This window comes from Perna viridis, chromosome 11 (assembly GCF_037379345.1).
Source record: "Perna viridis isolate PV_CMFRI_1.1 ecotype Kerala chromosome 11, ASM3737934v1, whole genome shotgun sequence".
In the NCBI taxonomy this organism is placed as follows: domain Eukaryota; kingdom Metazoa; phylum Mollusca; class Bivalvia; order Mytilida; family Mytilidae; genus Perna; species Perna viridis.
Window position 1 is genome coordinate 19,642,825 of NC_142455.1, and position 22,745 is coordinate 19,665,569.

At 33.4% G+C, this 22,745-nt stretch overlaps 2 protein-coding genes across 2 annotated transcripts; both read left to right on the forward strand.

Annotated features, from left to right (window-relative positions):
* Window positions 1–1,085: 1,085 nt before the first annotated feature.
* LOC148603244 (uncharacterized) lies at window positions 1,086–10,910 on the forward strand. The gene is made up of 3 exons (XM_088552998.1): window positions 1,086–1,104; window positions 3,334–3,427; window positions 8,859–10,910. Exons 2-3 carry the CDS (start codon window positions 3,340–3,342, stop codon window positions 10,643–10,645), a joined length of 1,875 nt encoding a protein of 624 aa, XP_088409124.1. The 5' UTR covers window positions 1,086–1,104; window positions 3,334–3,339; the 3' UTR covers window positions 10,646–10,910.
* A 9,406-nt stretch (window positions 10,911–20,316) lies between these two features.
* Window positions 20,317–22,528, forward strand: LOC148603245 (complement C1q-like protein 4). The gene is made up of 2 exons (XM_088553116.1): window positions 20,317–20,735; window positions 21,981–22,528. Exons 1-2 carry the CDS (start codon window positions 20,420–20,422, stop codon window positions 22,361–22,363), a joined length of 699 nt encoding a protein of 232 aa, XP_088409242.1. The 5' UTR covers window positions 20,317–20,419; the 3' UTR covers window positions 22,364–22,528.
* The last annotated feature ends 217 nt before the right edge of the window (window positions 22,529–22,745 follow it).

Below are 22,745 nucleotides of genomic sequence, written 5' to 3' on the forward strand. Positions count from 1 at the left end.
CAACAACAAAAACAAAAACAAAACAAAACAAAACAGTAAGAAGCGCCCTTGATCAATCTGATTGAAATACGCGATCTGACATGTGCTAAGTCATGATTTAATCTCAAGTTTTAAATACATTGTATATGTGGCCTCTTTTTTTTTTAAAAATTTGTTTGTTGTTTTATTTTTGGCGTTTCTTGTTACACTTATTGTGACCCATTAGTAATTCTCACGTGTGAGTACCGATTATTCGATGTGCCGAGTCGTCCCAATTTGTTTCTTACAAGTTGCAGTCCCTTCCCAAAATTACCCCGAAACAAAGAGGAGAGTAAATATAAACAAGATATTTACCACTTTAAAGAAGAGTATGTATTCATTTGTTTGCTAAAAAAATATTCAAAGCCAAATTACTGTTTGTCATTCTGTATTAGGTGTTCATGTGTACTGATTCCAAATTACACAATTTACATCTCAGTTCGAACTTGTTCTTATCCAGCGAACTGACTTTAAATGAGGAGGTGTTGACATAGTTTAACAATTTTGGCAGTGTTGAGGATAGTCTGAGATTGCTCTTACATCCGGCATATATAATCCAGAAAAGACTTGATAACACGTTAATTAATATTTAATATGGGGTAGGCATTGCCAAAATCAGCGAGCACCGTGAGCTTTACCATACATATACTGTCTATGTGAGACTCGTAAAAATAATTAAGGGCATTACAAAGAGAGGGGGGTTGACCCTAATGAAAATGTTTGCTTCGCAAGTGCAATATTTTTATTTATATTTAAGCAGTAGGAGAAATCAATATTTCTATTTGAAAATTTGCCTTGTTAATTCATGGGGGAGTTTTTTTTCAAAAAATGAATAACTAAAAATTTTTTCCCCCATGATTCCAATCACATACCCTTCTTTCCCCTCGCTCTCTAAATAACTTTATAGTACTTCGCAATACTTTACATTTTTTTATCCCTTAAGAGCATCTCTAGCAACATCCATTTCAGTTTTGGCCTGTCAGATCATTCTGTACAGATACCGAAAATATTACAGTTCAGATCAGAATTATATTTTTTTCCAAGGCAGGTTAGGACAACAGCAACAGTGGAACAGTGGAGATACATGTACGTACATCCACGTGTTTCATTAAGTTTTTAAAAACCACATTCACTTCTTTAATTAAGTAAAACAAATTAGAAAAAGACTTGAAAACTATCAGGTAAGATGAATTTAGTTTTACAGAAATGTAATCTTAACATATATTTTTTTATTTGTTTGATTGATTGAAAGGAAATGATGAATTTTCTCCATAAGGGCAGTCATCTTTTGTTACTTCTGGAACATTACTTTTTTTTCATTAATATATTGGGGAACCTTAAGGGAAATTTAGAAAGTACACTTAATAACCACGGCGCTCACTATTGACTTGGTAATAATTCGTTCAATTTATTGATATCAGTAAATGATTTATTAATACCGGTATGTTAAAAAATATTTATAAACATGTTACTAAGTCATCTATTTATTGATAAATGTATCAATAAATCATTTATGCACATGTTGATAAATATTTATTAACATGTAATCAAATATTCATTAATATTAATAAATGGGGAATAAATTCCACAACGGCTTGCCATAGAGATTACTCTGATATTTAATGGCTGCAAGTGCCATGGAACGTCAGAGCTTGTCCCATATCAAAATCATAGGATTTTGCTCACAAATAATGGAGTGTGGTTCAAGAATACAATTTATTACTTTAATGCATCTTGAAAAGTTAAAACATGGTATATATAATGAATGTATAGACTGCAGCATTAACAGTATCATGTACATACATACTATTGCAGTAATTCATGTTTTGAGAATAGAAAATTATAAATATTAACGAAACATTGTGATCTTGAACTTATGAAGTTCAAGATCACAGAGTAAAATATTGTGAAATTTTGTAAAAAAAAAAAAAAATAATAAGCAGTGTGCAGATTTCATATAGAGTAAAAAACGTCAATAATGTTGTCTGTAGTACAAAAATGTACATGCAACAACAAATACATGTACTGTCTTTCTTTGAAATTACATAATTTCAACTTTCGAAATCCTGTGTTTTTGATAATATTGGACTATGGTGGAGAATACATCAGTAATGACTATTGTCACAAAATTTACAACAAAAAGGGAGTCAATCCCTCCTACATGAACATGCACCTTAACATACAATTGAATGAAAAAATTGATCGACAATTTTATTTACACCTGCAGATTTTTAAATCGTGTGAAATGACTTGCTTATTCATAACACATAGAGTTTTCTGTAAAATGTGAATTGTTCAAATCAAATGACATTTAAATCCAGCTCCATAATGTTTACATTGTATGTTGTCCAATACATGTAGGCTGTGATTTTGTTACAAAGACAATTTTCGGTTATTTGATCTGACATTGAGTATAGTAACACAATTCAAACTGTTTTTAGAATGCAACAATTAAACTCCTATCGGAGTTTAACTCAGGGGCAATGCTGAGAATAAATAAGTAATAAATTAGGGGAGTACCAATCTAGGTGCTTCAATGCAGAATCAGTTTTTTCAATTACCAGCTAGAACTACTTTTTTTACTACATGTATTACAATCCTTAATAGGCTAAACTAGAAGTCAGATATTTTGTTTCTCAATCTGAACAGTTGAATTTGCAGTTTGAAAACTCTTTGGATTTACTGTGAGGGACAAAGGCTAGACATTACCTATAAATGTGATGATGTGTCATTTAAAAAAAAAACTATTGAAATGTAACACAAACATTACCAATCTTTAAAAAAATTATAATATAAATTGGATCTTCAGCTAAGAATCAAGATACATGTATGTATTGGATTGTGACAGAATGGAATTAGATTTATACACTTCTTTGATCAGTAGCCAGATTTAAAAGGTACATGTAAAATCAAAATTAAATGCAAATAAAATGTGACCATTAAAAATGGGAGGAACTACATAATTCTTTTAATTTATTTCATGCTTCTTTTGAGTACTACATGAACATGTACAGGAAAAAAGCCTGATATTTCTGAGGTCTATATTTAAGCAAAGGATTAAAATACAGTGTACTGTAAATGTACCAATTTTCGTGGTGTACCAATTTTTGCTATTTTCGTGGTGGACAGAAAACCCTGAAACATAGTAACTGCAAAATTGATTTTTAACACTGTATAATGCTAATCATTTTTTGAAACCACAAAAATTGCTACCAGTGAACATGTTCACTTGACAGAGTCTGCTAAAATTAGCAGCTGCGAAAATATAAATACATTGACAGTATATAGAAATGTTTCACTTTTTATGTTTTTTAGATAAATATGGAACAGTTCTTGAAATTACAGAGCGATGAGATAGAAAATGAAATTATGAAAATTAATGATAAAAGCACTTCATCTACAAATGTTGGTAAGTGCAGCATATGAATTATTGATTAAAACTGTTTTCAAGTGACCCTTTCAAGGGAAAGCAAAATGGTGGTTGCATAAGACAGGTAATCCTGTGTTCTAGCTAGGTAAATCAATGATATAAGCATTTACAAAAGATGGTACAATGTAAGTATTGCATACAAATTATTGATTAAAATGTTCCAAGGGAGAGCAGCATCATTGTCACATTTGGCTTGTACATGTAGTCTATATACAGGTTAACATAAAATGCACTACAAAGATATATTTTAATCAATGCCTTTTGAAATAGGTTATTGCTAAATACAAGTCTCAGGTCACTAATAGAAAAAAGAATGGATATGGTGAAATGCAACAAATGCAGGAAGGCAGGTTTTATTATACTAGAAAATGAAGCACTGGTTAAACACTTATGATAAGATATTTGCAGTTTACTCTTGGTAGTATATTATCCAGTTGATAATATAAACATGCATCTGATCTTCTAGATCATTTACAAACAGTTCACAAATAGTCTGACAATGATGGGTCAGTTCACAAATAGTCAGACAATGATGGGTCGACCTGTTTTAAACCTTAAATGCAAGAATTTCCATTTAACGTATTCTTGAAAGTCATTCAAAGTTTGTCAGTACACTAAAATTGATCATCCACATGTGAAGATACATGTATGGATTCCGCCGTTTTGAACTTTTGTTATACTCCTGCAAATAATTTGAAGTCGTATTATTAGTATGGCTCTTTTATCATGGTTGTCCAAAGATATTTGGATTTGGTACAACAACTTGAGTAGAAGTGAAAGGATCTTTATGAATGTGTACCACATGGTTCACGTTGTTGTTCAAAAGATTTAACTGTGAAACAAAAGTTATCCACTGGATAAGCTTACTGCAATCCATGTAAGTTATACAAATTATCCACCAGACAAGCCTAGTACAAGCTATACAAGTTATCCACAGGATAAGTATAGTTATATCTATACAAGTTATCCACCGGATATGCCTAGTACAATATATACAAGTTATCCACTGGATATGCCTAGTACAATCTATGCAAGTTATCCACCGTATATGCCTAGTACAATCTTTGCAAGTTTTCAACTAGATTAATACTAATCTGAAGGAAGTAGACCTAGTGTAAGTCTAAGGGACATCTCTTGAAATCAGTAATATGTTTATATCATATTCAATTTCACCAAAGCCTATCAAGCTTTCATTTGAAACAGGATGAAATCAATCCAAGTTACTTTGATGCTTACATGAGATGGACATAAAGAGCCTGAATGCCAACTTTCCAATGATTTGTAAGAGTGGTCTCCCTTACCTTAGGTCTACCACCTTAAGTTTGAATATAAATGGGCCATGGTGTCCTCAGATTAACTTGAAGATACAATTACATGTAAGTAAATGGAACTCGTCACACTTTAATAAGATTCCAGACAGCCATTAGTAAATAAGGGGTCTAAAAGGGACTTAAAGTGCACTTCATTTTGTTTTGGGACAATAACTTGGGTAAAGGTGAATGGATCTTTATGAAATTAAACCACAAAGGTTCTGTATAGGTCCCATGGTACTAACACAAGGTCAAGATTACAGTTGATTAATGGAAGTAGGGTAGCGATCCAAACATTCTATTTAAAGATAACTTTTTTCTTCAAATCTTCAACTATTTTACATGTTCAATTGGGATTACATTCAAGGATCCTATGTATAGTGTGCTAAAATGAAAAATAAAATCACCTCATTCTTCAATTTTTTAGCTCACATGGCCAAAAGCCATGTGAGCTATTGCCATCACTTGGATGTTTGTCGTCAGTTGTCGTCGTCTGTCTTTATCGTTAACAATTTTTCAAAACTCTTCTCCTCTGACACTACCTGACTAATTGGAACCCAACTTGGTACAAATGTACCTTGGGGTATTAGAATTGATGTGGGAATTTTTTATCTGTCGAAAAAACATGGCCACGGTTACTAAAAATAGAACATAGGGGTCAGACAGTAGTTTTTCTCATATGTTTCCAAAACTTTAAGGCAGATCCATGTTCAGTAAGTGTTCAGCATTATAAGATCTATCTGTGGTCAAAGTTTCTTTTTAATTTGTTAAGCCATATTGGCTTTCAAAAATCTTCTCCTCAGAAACCATACAAAATTCAATGAAAGTTAGTATTTTTAGCTCACCTGGCCATAGGCCCTGTGAACTATTGCTATCACTAGGCATTTGATGTTGTCGTCTCCCTTTTCATTAACAATTTCTTAAGATGATTGTTTCTTAAATATCCTGCACAAAATGACCGTTTGGATTTTTGATCTATTAAAAAACATGGCTGTCATTACCAAAAATAGAACATGGTATCAGACAGCAGATTTTTGCATATGTCTCCAAAATGTTAGGTTAAACCATATTCTAACAGGGTAAAAGTATTTATCATGATGAGATCATCTATGGTCAAATTTTGGTGAAAATCTGTTAACCCATGTTTGAGTTATAGCCCTTTTTGGATGTGTTTTGCTGTTTTTGATGTTATTACTTTAAAAAATCTTCTCCTCAGAAACTACTATACAGAATTCAATGAAAGTTCGTATTTTCTTTTTAGGGTATCCTAAACAAAATGATCGTTTGGATTTTTAAACACTTAAAAACATTGCTGTTGTTACTAAAAATAGAACATAAGGGTCAGACAGTAGTTTTTTTGCATATATCTCCAAAAACCCTCAAGATTATCCAATATCTCTCAATTGCTGAAATAATCTTATTATAAGGCCTACAAAAGTCTCCTGGGATCAAAGTTGTCAGACAACTCCATGTAAGAGTTATTGCCCTTGAGGGGTGAAAAATGACATTTTTCTTTAGTTTTCAGCCAATATCTTGAAAACTATGATAGATGAAATGAAACTTTCTATTGCTGAAATGATTCTTATTATAAGGCCTACAGAAGTCCTCACGGATCAAAGTTGTCAGAAGACTCCATGTAAGAGATTGCCCTTGAAAGGCAAAAAGTTAAGTTTTTAACAGTTTTCAGCCAATATCTTGAAATCTACATGTATAATAGATAGAATGAAATTTTCAATTGATAAAATGATCCTTATGATAAGTCCTACAAAAGTCTTCATGAAGTCAATATTGTCAGACAGCTCCTTGTTAGACTTATTGTCGTTGAAAGGCAAAAATTTAACCAGGTGAGTGATTCAGGCTCCTGGGAGCCTCTTGTTGTTTTTTAGGGTATTCTGAACAAATTGACAGTTTGGATTTTCGATTGCTGAAAAACATGGCCACTGCTACTAAAAAATGACATAGGAGTCAGACAGCTGATTTTTGCATATACATGTATCTCAAAAATCATAGAGTTGGGGGGGAGCATAATTATGCAATTTCATCAGACTACTTTATTGTGTCATGTGATGCTCCTTATATTAGATCTGACTCTAAACTATTTTAAAGTCATATTATTGTTTAAAAATTTATTCCCTGTTGAGGTGAGAGTGAAATAAGCATATTCTAGCATACATGTATTCTAGTTTTGAATATGTAGTTTTTGTATATTACAATTTATGTGCTGATTAATGATTATTTAATTTCTATGCATAAATTATTGATCTGCCACAAGTTATCTTCCCTGTTCATAGTGCATAAAATATCTCACGAGGAAAACCTCCAATTTATGAAAATTTTAAATTTCTTAATAGAGATGTTAAAAATATATACAAAAACACACAATAAAAGGGGTTCAATTCCTGTCCTGTAACACACAATTTTCAAGTTCATAAGGAAAAGCACTTACTTTTATCTATTTTTAGATATTATTCAATAGTTTACTATTGATTTAATACATTTTGAAAATCTATTCAGTAGAAGGTAGGATTAATTATTTTATTATGAAGCAAGATTAATTAGACATGAATGATTTTGATATTTGTATTAAAATTAGTGTTTTAAATTGCATTATGTGTAATGTTATACATGAAAACTTTCCTGGCTATTCCCCACACAAATAAAGAAATCATATCTGTCTGTATGTCTGTATGTATGTATGTGTGTTCTGTCCAAACTTCCTGCAAGCACAGCTACTCCTTTATCGCTAAAGGTATTTTCATGTAATTTGATAGGAAGATTGGACATCATATGCAGTTATGCATGAAATAATAAAATAACTTTTGAAAGATTCCAAGAGGAGACAATCCATGTCTAAGGGGTTTCACATACTTAGAGTGAAACTTTGAGTTGTACTTTGAGTTTTAAGTGCAAGTGAAGACTTTGATTGATTTTTGGGGTTATGGCATGAACCATTTAGGAATGATGGGCCAGAAACTAGCATTTTCATGTTTGGACAATAACTTGATTAGATGTGAATGGATCTCAAAGGCTTTGATTGATTTTTAGGGTTATTACATGAAGTGTTAGGAATTAGGGGCCACAGAAAGGGTCAGTTATATGCATTTTCCTGATGGTCTGACAATGACTTGTGTAACAATAAATGGATCTCCTTGAATCCTCAAAAGGAAGGCTGAGTATTGATTGTGACTTGAGTGGTTTAGGAATAAGGGGCCAAAAAGGGACCAGTAACAAACATTTTACCATGCTGAGGGAAAAACAAGTGGCAGTCCTTTGAATCTGAATCAAACACTGTATTTTGTTTTGTTAAATGACTGCAAACAGCTTGAATCCGTAGCTATATTGTGGTCCATAGGCACTTCAATTCCATTCAATAACTTCAGTATAAGTGTGTAGATCTTTGTAAAATTATATAAAAAAATGCCACACCACAAAAGGATTTTTTTTTTTTTTTTTTTTTTTTTTGGGGGGGGGGGGGGGGGTGTGTCCATTTTCCTGATGTCCAGACATTAACTTTAGATCTTGAAATTATACCTAAAGGTACCATACATTAAGAGGAAGGGTCTGTGACTTACTGATTAGGAATAAGAGGCCACATTATTTCTTGACAAATTCATATCCTGTGCCTCTTATGAAATTGAATTTCTTCAAATAGTGTTGTATATATATCTTATGTCAAAACCTGAAAAATACTCAGAAAAGAAATGTACAATTCAATATTTTTTTTAAAAATTGTATTATTATAACTAACAAAGTTTTGTCCCATGGGGTCGTACATAAATGAAACTGGATATTCTTTGACATATATAATTGTTTGAATCAGGTCAAATTAAGGAATGTTTAAATGGAAATTTTCAAGTTATTTGAGAACCGTTTCATATCCTGTGGGAATCTTATTCTGTGTCAAACACATAATCATGATCCAAACTCTGAACTTAAGCTTGAATGTTGTGTCCATATTTGCCCCAACTTTTCAAGGTTCAACCAGTGTGATATTATCAAGCTGCACCCTGTGGAGCATTTAATTCACCTTTTATAATGTTCAAACCCATTGTAAAATTCATTGTACTTATACCAATTCCAATAGTATTGTTATTTTTTAGTCCCAGAAAAATACATGGAGATTATCAAAGACAAGAGTTGGAATCATTCTGAACAATCTATTCCCAGAGGGAACGGTAATGGACTTGGTTTCTTATGTGATGTTTGTGGGAAGAGATACCAGAAGGCAAGTGATCTAGAACGACATTATCGGAAACATACTGGCGAGAAACCATTTGTTTGTGATTTCTGTGGAAAAGTTTTTAGCTTGAAAAGCACACTCATTCGGCACAGGAGATTACATACTGGAGAGGAGTCATTTACTTGTAACTTGTGTAATGAAACATTTAATCGTAGCCGGAATTATGAAAGACATATGTCTGCACATGTTGGTATCATTCCCCATGAGTGTGAGGTGTGTGACAAGGTGTTCAAAAAGAGAAGTGACTATCAGAGACATGCCAGAACACACACTGGTGAGCGGCCGTATGCCTGTGACACATGTGGAAAGAGCTTTCGTAACAGTGGTGACAAGCTGAGACACATGAGAACACACAGCAATGAGAAACCTTACACATGTGTTGAATGTGGTAAAGGTTTTTCTACCAATACTAACCTACAGGTCCATGTCAAGGTCCATACTGGTGAAAGACCTCACATATGTACTGAATGTGATGCTCGTTTCTTGACCAAAAGTAACTTGAATGTCCATATGCTTAGAAACCATAATAATGGATTAGTTTACAAATGCACAAAATGTGGAAAGAGGTGTAGGAACAGTGAGGATCTCCTTACACATGAAAACATATGCAATGGCATAAGGCCGTTTGAATGCCCAGTTTGTAAGAAGGGGTTTTTCATTAATTATAAACTACAGATCCATATGAATATACACACAAATCAAAAAACTTACAAATGTGATGTGTGCAGTAAAGTATTCAACAGAAATGATACCCTACAAAGACATTTCAAAACACACACTGTTGATTTGCCTTACACATGTAAAATTTGTGCAAGAATCTTTCAGAAGAGTTCTCAACTTGATAAGCATATGAAAATGCACAAAGACAGTGGAAGTGAAAAGGGGAATAATCCATCGATACACAGGGAAAAAACTAAACAAACTACATGTACTAGTATCAAAAGTCATAGATATAAGTGTAGTTCATGTGAAAAGACTTTCAGCGTAAAATCCAGCCTAAAGAGACACATGAAAAAACATAAAGATAATTCATCAGATTTGTCTCATTTAGAATCATTGGAAACAGCATTAAATTGCAATCAAAATGCTCAAACTGCTGAAGAAGGAGACATGATACTTGAGCATTCCTCAACAGAGGCAAACCAAGATACAGAAACTGCTGTTGGTGTTAGTTTTGAAGTTGGGAATGCCATGATGGATGACTACCTAAGTGCTAAAACATCTTTAGAACACAGAGTGAAAATTGAGAATGCCTCAATGGAAGAAAACCAAAGTGATGTAGAAAATAGTTGGGAAGTTGTGAATGCCTCAAAGTATGATAATCAGAGTGCTGAAACTGCTGTAGGAGAAAGCATGAGATTTGAAGATGCCTCGATAGAAGGCAGTCAGAATACTGAAACTGATGTAAGAGAAGGCATGAGATTTGAGGATGTCTTGATAAATGACAATCAGACTGCTGGAACTGATGTAGGAGTTGGTTTGGAAAATGAGAATGCCTCAATTGATGACTACCAGAGTGCTAACTCTGCTGCAAAATATAGTGTGAAAATTGAAAATATCCCTAGGGATAGTAGTCAAAGCACTGAAAGTACATATATTGTGGTAGAAGGAATAAAAGTTGAATATCTGTCAGATGATGACAATTAAAGTGCAAAAAGTGCTATCAGATAGGAACAGAACAAATTATCGAATGCCAGCTTAGAATAAGGTAGATAGACAAGTCTGACTATTCTGTACAATATCAGCTGTATCCACCCTGAGCTGACTTTGATGATTGAGTACTGAGTAAAATTTGTCAGGCAGGGGGATGAAGGAAATTATACACTTATTTTGTATGTGTGTTTGTGTCTTTCCTTATATGAATTAATCATGTCTGTGAATAAAATTTCTCATTTATTTTTGCTGTGAACTATTGAATGGATTTTTTATTTGAATGCAAAAAAATTTGTGATCAGTTGCAACCTCATAATGATATGGCAGTGTCCTCTTCTGTTGACACTTGGTTTGTATGCACTAGATTGAATATAATTAATTTATTTTTATCAAAGTCTACAAAAAATATTAATGACAGATTTGGTATTGATTTTGAGGGTATGACTCAAACCATTTTGAAATGAGGAACTGATAGGGGCCAAAAACAGCATTTCATAGAGTTTAACTTTATATTTCAGTAAAAGTATATTGATCTCTACTACAGTGCTCCACAATATTCTCTGATACAAAGGTCTGACTGGGGTTTATTTTGGGGGTGAAGACCAGAATTATTTAAGAATGAGAGGCAAAACAAAGGGAGCAGAAACAAGCATTTTCCTGATGTTTTGATGATCATAATGATAGCATGAGTGAAGGTGATTTGACCTCTTTGACATTGTACCACAATGTATATGTACATGTACCATACCCCAAAAGAAAGATGAGAATGGTTTTGGTGGTTGTGACTTGGACCATTTTGGAATTGGCCACTTTAATTTGGTCAAATTCTTATCATGCCTCATGTGTGTAATAATGCATCCAGCCTGGTTGGTGTACCAGTATCCATAATTACCCCTTCGGTTCAGGGTTCATCATCTGTGATTTATCAAGCTTTGCCCTTTTAAACATATTACATTCCATTTTAAGAAAAAAGTAGTATGAAGATTGTTGATGGTGTTGCATTTTTTTCTATAAAGACATGATCACATTTTTAAATGTTCATGGTAATGCAGTATATCCACACGTCATAGTATGAAATATTGTAAAGATAAGGCACCGACCATTTTTACACGAAAAAAGAGGAGGGGTGCCATGAAATAAAAAAATTCAACATAAAATGCCAAAATAATAATAATAATAATAAAAAAAATAATGATTGTATATTTTCCCCATTAACAAGGTAGAGTTTCAATTAAAATATTTGATTTTGGTTGCTGCTGAAACATTAATAAAAATTTTGCGCTTGCACGACATGTTCTTATCCAACATCAAATCCCAGTCCCTTCTCCTCAGGATAAAATGGTTGGTGCTTTCTTTGGTGTTGAATCACAAGGTGCCATGTCATAAAAGGAAGGCTGGTATTGATTATTGTGGTTGTGAGATGAAGGGTTTAGAAATAAGCCTTTTCCTGATGTCCGAAAAGTAAGTGAATGGAGCCCATTGAAATTGAACCACGAGGTGCCATATGCCACGAAAGGAATGTTTAAGAAGATTTTGATAGCCCATTTTGAATAAGGTGCCAGAAACAGACATTTCTTTTTATGTCTAGACAGTATTATTACTAATCAGTGAATGGATCTTTTTAATTGTACCACAATTGAAAGTTGCCATACTACCAAAGGAAGGTGGGGATTGTGACATGAGCTATTGAGGAACAAGGGTCCAGAAACAGGCATTCCTTGATTTCCAGACAATACATGGTGTCATACAACTAAAAGTGTGCTGGTTTTGATTTTGGAGGTTGTGTTTTGAGTCAATTATGTGTTAGGGGTCTGAAAATAGCCAGAAACAAGCAAAAGTTTCCTGATGACTAGATATAATAACTTGAGTAAAAATTATCGATCTCTTCGAAATTGTACATGTATCACCCATTGACATACCCCAAATGGAAGGTTGGGATTGATTTTTTTGGGTTATAACTTCTGATTGTTTGTAAAAAAAAAGATGTGTCTTTACTTGCCTTAACTCTCTGGTATCGAGCTACTCCTTACAAAGCCAGTAATTATTTTAAAAAATCATAAATATAGAAGAAGAACTGTTTATTCACCAATAAAGGGCATGATTACAATACATTTTTTTTACATACAACAGTAAATACATAATTACAATGTAATATATAGCAAATTTCGATACATTTTTGTCGTTCCCGGTATTACCTCTTTTCTTACCCTACCGGTGCACCTGATCCATCTCCCAGTTTTTACTGGAGTCCGAGTTGTTCATTTACTTTTGTTACTTTGTATGTATTATTTTAGTTATTTTATGTTCTTTGTTGTGTTTGTCTGTTTTCCATGTCTGGTCTTTGTCCATGGGATTACATTCTTTTGATTTCCGCTAGAATTTTGGTTCTCTTGATTACTCTTCCAATATGTTATGGTTTATTGACTCTTGAATGGTTAATTGAAATTACATGAAAAATTCATAGTTTTGTAATGTATAAATAAAATAAATAGAGAATTATATTGGTATTGTACTGTATGCGCTATGGTAACCATGACTATTCCGATTTATGTTGTCTAGAACGCTGTATAGACAATCGGCTACAATGATACTATTTTAGTGTCCCCTTATTCTAAGATGTTTTATTAATGTTAAGGAAAGAAATACATAATTCAGTGTAAAGTAAAATACAAAACATGGAACGCGAGATGAAACACAAAACCAATGTAAAAAGGGTCCGAATAAACGCAATCGGAATTTCGAGACAAAATACTACTGTGTTCTGATAAGCCATAATGTCTGACTAAACGCAAAATAATTTTAGTCAGTCCAAAGACGACGTCTGATTATGCAAAATAAGTTTAGACAGACGAAAATTGACAGTCAAGTTTTAACTTACAATTACACAGTTGATACAAAAGTCTGACAATAGTTTTTAATTTGTTTGCAGCAGTGAATATTTAAGTCGATAATTCGAACTTTAAAGTTGGTAATTCCAATATAAAAAATCAACAATTTGAAGAAAAATTAAAACAGTGACAATAATGGCTTCCGTACTTAACAACTCCGTACAATGCTGATAAAACCTGGAGAATATTAAGTGCGTATACAAGATAAATTTAGGTGCATGCGACAAAATAACTTGTCATTTAAGCGTAGGTCGGTTTTCTATCAAGACACTATTTGATGAATACTTTTCCTGTAAAAGGAAATACACAGCATCATTTGTCAAAGAACCATAAAAAGCAGACAGACCAGAAAACCATCTGTATTCTAGTGTTTTGTCAACTCGGTTAATAGACCAAGGATAATAATGCCGTTTTTATTTTTGGCTCTATTCACAGTTTAAACTTGCAGCTCGTGTGATGACCCATGTGGAGACCAATGTAAACAGACTTTTGACATACATTTGTGTACCTATGATCTCCACCCTCAACGCACCACTCGTTGCCCAGCTCGACATATGGACATTGACGGAATAGTCAAGGGCGTTGATAAAAAAATGAAGTTAGAAAATCTGCGTCTTTTGCTATTCAGGACTCAGTTCAAACAATCGTCGATAACAAATTGGCAGTTGTTGAGGAGTCTCTGCAAAGCAGAATTAATTCCAGTCTTTCAGATGCTGTTTCTGAGTTAAACAGTAAGTATGAATAAAAGGCTACAACATGCAGTTTGTAGAAAAACAAAAAACAAAACAAAACAAGAAAACCTAACCTGAATAATATTATTAAAATACAATAGGTAAAGTTTTTGAAGCAATATGACTTGTGAGACCAATGCAGGTATATATACCGATATACAAAAAGTGCGTGAACAAAAGGTACAGCTACATGCAGTAAATAAAACATTCGCATGCCAAATAAAAAGTGTACCATCAAATCAATCCTTTGAGACACTATATATTTCACTGACGGCAGTAGTGCGCTCTTTGACACCTCAAAAAACTGAATATTTTTATAAGCTCTGTTTTCTAGTGTATGATTTCTTGTTGTTCGTCCGTCCATTTGTCACACTTCGCTAAATAACTCAAAAACACTTTCTCAGTTTTGTGATTTTGTTATTACTCTTCCACCGATTTTCATAAAACCTTGTTGAATTGTTCTTCTCTTTTTATTGGTATCAACTTTATTTTCCTTTTTTATGTTTAAAGGGGTCGCAGACTGACCCTAGATGAGCCATTCCACTGATTTTCATTTAAAAGTCCATCAACCAAATGTTTGGAGCATATGAGGGCTGTCCTTCCCCCGAGATTCGACTATGTTTTTAAATTACTGTACTTGTAATTCATACCAAAATGGATTTGTTAAATTTGTGTTCGTACAATAACTCAAAAAACTCGCAACCTATTTTCATGAAACTTTGGAAAAATTGTCTATTGCTATTGGTGTTAGCTCCCTTTTGATTTTCGTAAATTTCTAATTTAACGATTTTGGGAAAATGAACTTATTTGATGCGAAAATGGGACAACTTGCTGTTTTCGTCTATTGGTGTAAACTCTCATTAGATTTTTGTAATTCTCAAATTTTCGTGTTAAATAATTTATTTATAAAATAGCATGATTTCTCTACTTGCGCATTATTCTCGTACTAGGTATTTATTTTGATAAATAAAAAGCTTGCATAGCGCAGCATGTTACTACCGCATCCAGATGGACTCTGAGGCAAATGTGGAGACAATATTAGTTTTGCCATACTAAACATAGGGACCCACAGTTCATTATAGACACAAAAGGTCATTTGGGCACAATATTTTGAAATTCAATTATTCAAGTATATAGGTCTGCTTCAGGATGCATTTAAGGATCACTTTGTACCTCATTATCTCAAAAACAGTAAACAGTAAGACATCAATTTTAATTCTCAAAAATCTTCGTTATTCATGTATCACAATAACTGTGATGTGTTCAACACTTTCTGGATTAGATTAAACATGTTTAAATTAGGATTAGACTATTATAAGTCCTTTCAAATCCTTACTGCATATACACATATATTAACTTGAACAAAACATAATTGTATTATTGTTTTATTTATTACAAGGATGAGAAGAAGAGGATAGTGTTAAAGCAGGGAGAAATGTGAGTATGTCTCGATTCATAATAAAAAAAGCTCATATTAGTACGAAAATGTACCAAGCCGTAGGAATTATTTACACACTTTAAACTTGTTTTGTTTTACACCATTTTGCAGGTCACTAATTTTGCGCAATTTGGCAAAAGGCCCAGCTTGAAAGTCTAAAAGAATATCTACCAAAAAACCATTGTTTTGTGATACATGACTACTCAGAATATTATGCATATAAGGAATAAGTTGAGGTACAATCAACATATTTTCAATGAACAGAAATCTCAATTCACGTTTCGGTAATTCATAGACATTCTGTTTTCGAGGTAGATGGTATCGAAAGTTTCCTTGAAGATCCATGTATTGTCACTGAACATTTTTTTTTGTAATAAGCGATGATAAAAAACATGATCAATGTTTTACAAGTAAGGTAGTCTTTGCGTAAAGAATATCTCGATTCGCTAAGTACATTGTAACAGTATATTTGTTGTTCATGAGTTTACGGGCGGCTGTCCCGTGCAATGCAAATCTCGCAATTGCTTCGATACTTGGCAAGATATTGTGCTGAAAAAAAAACCAATGTATTTATACGAAACCTTTTTGAAATCAGCCACGTAGTATGGATACAAGACGCCACCGGGGGATTTTGTTTTAAAGAAACCAAATCAATTTAGCTGTTTTACGAGGCACGACCGTCGTTCAAAATGCGCAAGACTTATTTCATATGATTTGTGTGCAAGTGCAAGTTGCAACCTGTACAACATTTATCATGAATTTGTACAAACCTTTTCATTACAGGATTACTATTTTAAATAAAAAATTTTGCTTCCAGTCCAAAGTTAATTCTAAACATTAAAACTAACAATTTTGAAAGATGTGTAAGAAAAGCAAATTAAATGATTAACAAAACAAGACTAAAATGTTCAAACTGAAATGTGCTGATCAATCACCTTTAAATAGATGTGAATGTCCAGTCAGTTAGAACTGATAAGTAGCTGATGCATGCAATTATAAGACATATAGCATTATAAAAATAATGAAGTTTTTCACCTTCAAGATGACATTAGAGAAGTTCAAAGACGATCCCTCTTAGGCATTATTTTTGATGCCACAAACAAATTCATATCAAGTATCACCCAAATAACAAAGAAAAAGTTTTGTGAGTTAATTTTATAGACCTATGGTAAGGGACACCACTCTTGAAATCAATATTATGTTATTATCATATTCAATTACAATAAAGCCTTTCAAGCTTTCCTTTGAATCAGCATCAATCCATGTTACTTTGATACTTACATGAGATTGATGTAAAAAGGTGAATACAAACGTTCCAATAATTTGTAAGAGTTGTGTCCCTTACCATAGATCTTCCTCCTTAAGTGTTGGTGATAACGTTATCATCTCAATTCCATCAATTGACAAAAGACCGGCTTATCAGAGAAACATTGAATGCGTTGTAATGAATGTGATTAACATGGAAGTTACAAAGTAGGAACGAGGTTAGGACAAATTAAGGGATAATGTACATGAGTAGGTCACAGATCAAAGAGTAATCAAGGGAACCAAGGTTATAGCGGTAATCAAAAGAATGTAATCCAGGGACAAAGACCAGACATGGAAAACAGACATACACAACAAAGAACATAAAGTAACTAAAATTATACATACAAAGTAACAAAAGTAAATGAGCAACTCGGACTCCACTAAAAACTGGGAGCAAAGACCAGGTGCACCGGTAGGGTAAGCGTCCTTTGCTTTTCTAGAAACACCCGCCGAGTTGCTCATAAAAAGTCATGTCCGGGGTAGACAAACGAGGAAAGGAAACTATGACCCGTTGAATAAATCAGTTTTCATGATGCTGATGGATACACCATAACGATCCACGAGTTCATGATGACGACCATAAAACTTCTGTAGTGATGACTTCAATCTTGTAGCAACATAACCCTGTTCCAGAAGCCAATTTGTTAGAGTTCTAGCGCGATATAAAAAGTCTGCGTAGTTTTGGCAAGCTCTGGCATAACGTATGAGTTGTGATATGAACACTTCATACGCAGGAGCCGAAGGGATGTTGCCACAGATGAAAGAAAAGTTGACAATTTTGAATGAAAAGTCATCACGTTTGTCGTAAAGTTTGGTCAATAGTTTTCCTTTACCATCGATTTCTAAGTGTAGGTCAAGATATGAGGCTGACTTCACAGTGTCTGTAGTATCCTTTATCTCAAGTTCTTTTGGGTAGATGCGATGTATCAAATCCCCGAAATTAGGATTGTTTAAAGATAATACGTCATATATATGGCGGAAACTGAGATTGAAGGATCAAGCCAAACAATATTCTTTCTTTCTCATCAGATCAGCTGTACAGTCAGCCTCATTAGAGTGAAGGAATAAGTCAGCAAGTAAAGGAGCACAATTTGTTCCCATTGGAATGCCGATCATTTGTTGAAAAACATGTCCACCACACTGGACAAATATGTTGTCGATTAAAAATTCCAGCATTTTGTAAACATCTTCCTCTGTATATTTGGAAGATGATTTGGAATTATTTCTTACAAAGTATGAGGAATCTCTACCAAGAACTATATATCTGTATCTAGGTGTACCATCTTTTTTGGAAAAACAACGATGTATAATGTTTTTAAGTCAGGATTTTAACTGAGTATGGGGAATAAAAGTATACAGTGTTGAAAAATCATAGGTTTTAATGCTATTATATTCAGATAATAGTCTTGAACTGATTGTCTGATTGTCTATCGAAGGTGAGTAATTGAATGCAATTGATGTTCCCAATTTGAGTGTTGTTTGAGAGCGGTTGTGAGTAAGATGCCAGTGAGTGGTGGGCAAGAGTTTTATATATTGTTTTATTTAATACATAAAATGAAAGAATAGTATATTTGTAGAGACAGTGGTCAATTGTTCATTGTTTCAAAGTAATGCGATAGACATACCTTGAATTTGAATGGTATGTTTTTAGGGCGATGTCATCATAGTTTAAGTTGCACTCCACTTAAGAATCATGCAAAATGTGATACATGGTTGGAAAGCCTACATATTTTTATTTTTGACATCTTGTTTAAAATGCTTTAGTAAACACAAATTAACATTTGGTTTTTCATATAACCCGTGCTCGTAGGAGATAATAATTGTATAGAATGCACTGTACAATTCAAAAGTAAGGGAAATAACTCTGTAAATGACACTCAAATACAATAGAATCTATTGGATTTTCAATGTTGATTATCTCCTAAAAGCAAGCAGATTTGAATGAATAATAACACATTTCATAATATAGACCCATAAAACAACCTAATCACAAAAATAAAAATATGTAGCCTTTTTTGGGGTGTATCACATTTTTCAGATTTTGCATGACTCTTACAAAGACAGCTACTTAACTAGTATATAAACAAAACAATAACAATAAAAATACTGCATCCCAACAAAAGTCAGTATTGAAGTTTTATTCAAGAACTTGAGTATCTACTTCATATAACAAGGTTCCAAACCACAAAAAGAAGGTTGATGTTGATTTTTGGGGTTAAAGCCCCAATCGATTTAGAATTTGGGACCAAAAAGTGGCATGAATGAAGCATTTTCATAGAATTTAACTATATAACTCCAGTAAAAGCATAGGAATGTCTTTGATATTGTGCAACAATATTCTATACCACAATCGGCAGACAATATATATATTTTTTTTTTTTTTTTTGGGGGGGGGGGGGTTGGGGTCAATACTTAAACTGTAGGAAATTAGGGGCAAGAAGCATGTCCAGATAATAACTTGACGACTATTAATGAATCTTTTTGAAACTGTATTACAAGGCGCCATACTGTACCACTAAAGGAAGACTGGGGTTACCTTTGTAGGAAATAAGGGCCAAAAAAATGGGCCAGAAACAAGTATTTTCTTTATGTTCGTATAATTACTTGAATAAAAGTGGATTGATCTCAAATATATTTTACTACAAGGTGCCATACCACAAAGGGAAGCCTGGGATTGATTTTTAAGGTTGTGATTTGAGCGAAGTAGGAATAAGGGCCACAAAAGGGCAAGAAACAAGTTCTTTTTTAAATTTCTGTGCGATAACTTGAGTAAAATGGAATGGGCCGCTTTAATATTGTACCGCAAGGTGCCAAATCTAAACAGTAAATTTAGAATTGATTTTGATTGTTTTTGACTGGAACCATTTAGGAATTTTTATTGTGTCAAATGTCTATTCGTAATCAAAATTTAAAACTGTGTCTAGTTAGAATGGTGTGTCCATACTAGCCCCAACTGTTTAGGGACGGAAATATCAACATCTAAATTAGTAATTCCAATTTGAAAAATGGAAATTCTAATATTAAAGCCGATAATTCGAACTTTAAAGTTAGTAATTCCAATATTAAATTCGACAATTTGAAAAAAAAAATGAATATAAAACAGTGACCCCAATGGGATTCCGTACTAAGCAACTCCTAACAATACTGATGAAACCTGAATAATAATAAGCGCATGATTAACATATTTATGTCACCCTAAGAGGATGCACGCGACAAAATAACTTGTCATTTAAGCATGGATCGTTTTTTATCAAGACACTATTTGATGAATACTTTTCCTGTAAAAGGAAATACGCAATATTTTTTGTCAAAGAACCATAAAAAGCAGACAGACCAGGAAACCATCTGTATTAATATTCTAATTTATATAGTGCTTCGTCAACTTGTTTAATAGACTAAGGATATGTCGTTTTTACTTTTGGTTCTATTCACAGTTTTAACTTGCAGTTCGTGTAGTGACACATGTAGAGACAAATGCGAACGCACGTTAGACATACCCCTGATCTCCACGCTCAATGCACCACTCGTTGCCCAGCTCGACATATGGGCCTTGACGGAACAGTTAAAGACGTTGATAAAAAATGAAGTTAGAAAATCTGTGTCTCTTGCTATTCAGGACTCAGTTCAAACAATAGTTGAGAACAAATTGGCAATTGTTGAAGAGTCTCTGCAAAGCAGGATTAATTCCAGTCTTTCAGATGCTGTTTCTGAGTTAAACAGTAAGTATGAATAGTCAAAAGCTACAATATGCAGTTTATAGAACACGTTCAATCAAAGCGAAACAACGCGAAATTCTATCCTAAATAGTATGTTATAAAAATATAGTAAATAATAAATACCATTTTTGAAGCAATATGACTTGTGAGACAAATGGAGGTATATAAGCCGATGTAAAAAAGGGCACGTGAATAAAAGGTACCGATATATAAAAGGCACAGAAACAGCAGTAAATAAAACATTCACATGCCAAAAAAAAAAAAAAAAAAAAAACCTTCTGCGAATGCGCGTTTTTACGACAGTTTACCATCAAATTAATCCTTTGAGACAATATAATATTTTATTGACGTCAGTTTTGCGCTCTATGTAACCTCAAAGAACAGAATATTTTTATTAGCCCTGTTTTCTAGTATATGGTCTATCGTTGTCCATCCGTTTATCTGCATCCATACTTTGCTTAATAAGTCAAAAACACTTTCTCAGAACAGTTATTGTGTTATTATCATTCCACCGATTTTCATAAAACTTTGGTAATTTGTTCTTCTCGATTTATTGGTATCAACTTCATTTTCCGTTTTATATTTAAAGGGGTCGTAGACTGATCGGTAATTTTCATATATATTTAGTACATCAACCAAATGTTTGGAGCATATGAGGACTGTCCTTCCACCGAGCTCCGCCTATGTTTTTGAATTGTTGTACTTGTAATTCATACCAAAATGGTCTTAATAAATCTGTGTTCGGACAATAGCTCAAAAAAGTTTCAACTTATTTTGGGAAAATTGTTTATTTCTACTGATGTTAGCTTCCTTTTGATTTTCGTAAATTTCAAATTAAATGTTTTTGAGAAATTGAACCAATTCAATACGAAAATGGGACAATTTGGTAATGTTCCAATTTTTATGTTAAAAGACTTAATTTATAAAATAGGATGATTTTTCTATTGGTCTATCAAGGCAGAAAAATGTCTTCCATACCATCCATTTAGGTAGTTTTATTTTGGTGGGGGTTAGGGCTGTCCATTTAAAGAGTTGTAAGGGATTCTTTGAATTTGCACGTTACAAATTATCGGAAAATGTACCGTCTTGTCGTGCCTTGGTCAGTTTTAAAATCGAAGTGTTTGTAAACTCGATACAATATCTAATACATTATCTTGCCAGGTGTTATTTTTGCAATAAGATAACACACACGATTGATTTCAAAAGCAGTGCATTTCTTTTTCAAAATTATGCATCATATTTTCACAGGAAGGCCAATGTTTTTCGCTTTTCTTCGAGCAGACCTAACAAGTTTCCAAGGGGACGACGTTCTGAAGTTTGATGATGTTAGAATTAACAAGGGCGGTCTTTATGACGCAACAACAGGATTATTCACAGCACCCAAAACCGGAGATTACCAAGTTTCTTTCTTATTAATGGGACGTCAAGAGTACGATGTCACATTTCAACTCCAGAAAAACAATGACCTATATTACCATGGCTACGCAGCAAAGTTGAATTATGGGTCACAGGGAACAACGCTTCTTATGAAGTTAAAACCAGGTGATCAAGTTTACATCAGACATCGCGGTCCCGCAGTCCAAAATGTCCAAGGCAACAGACATTCTTTTTTCTCTGCAAGGCTTCTTTGAGCACATGGAATTATTTTCATGTTATGTTAATTAGACATAATGACTTGCAGTGTTCGCGCGTTATCCTCGTACTAGCTGATTGACCCTTCGCTTAGTGATATTTAAATATGAAATCACTTTTATTTTATCCTGTTTCTGCACTTAATAAATGAATGTTTGTCGTTGTTTATGTACATATATTTGAACAAAATTTCCTATCTACTTTTTCCTTTTTCCACGTACCCTACCACAAGTTTCGATTTAGGGACTGAGCTTAAAGGATCGTACACATAGCTATAAACCTACTCAAGTGATCAGAAATTCGGTGTCTGTGGTATACCATCATAGCGTCTGTATGGTATCCAGCACTATAAAGTTTGACTTTTACCTGTTCAATCAATTG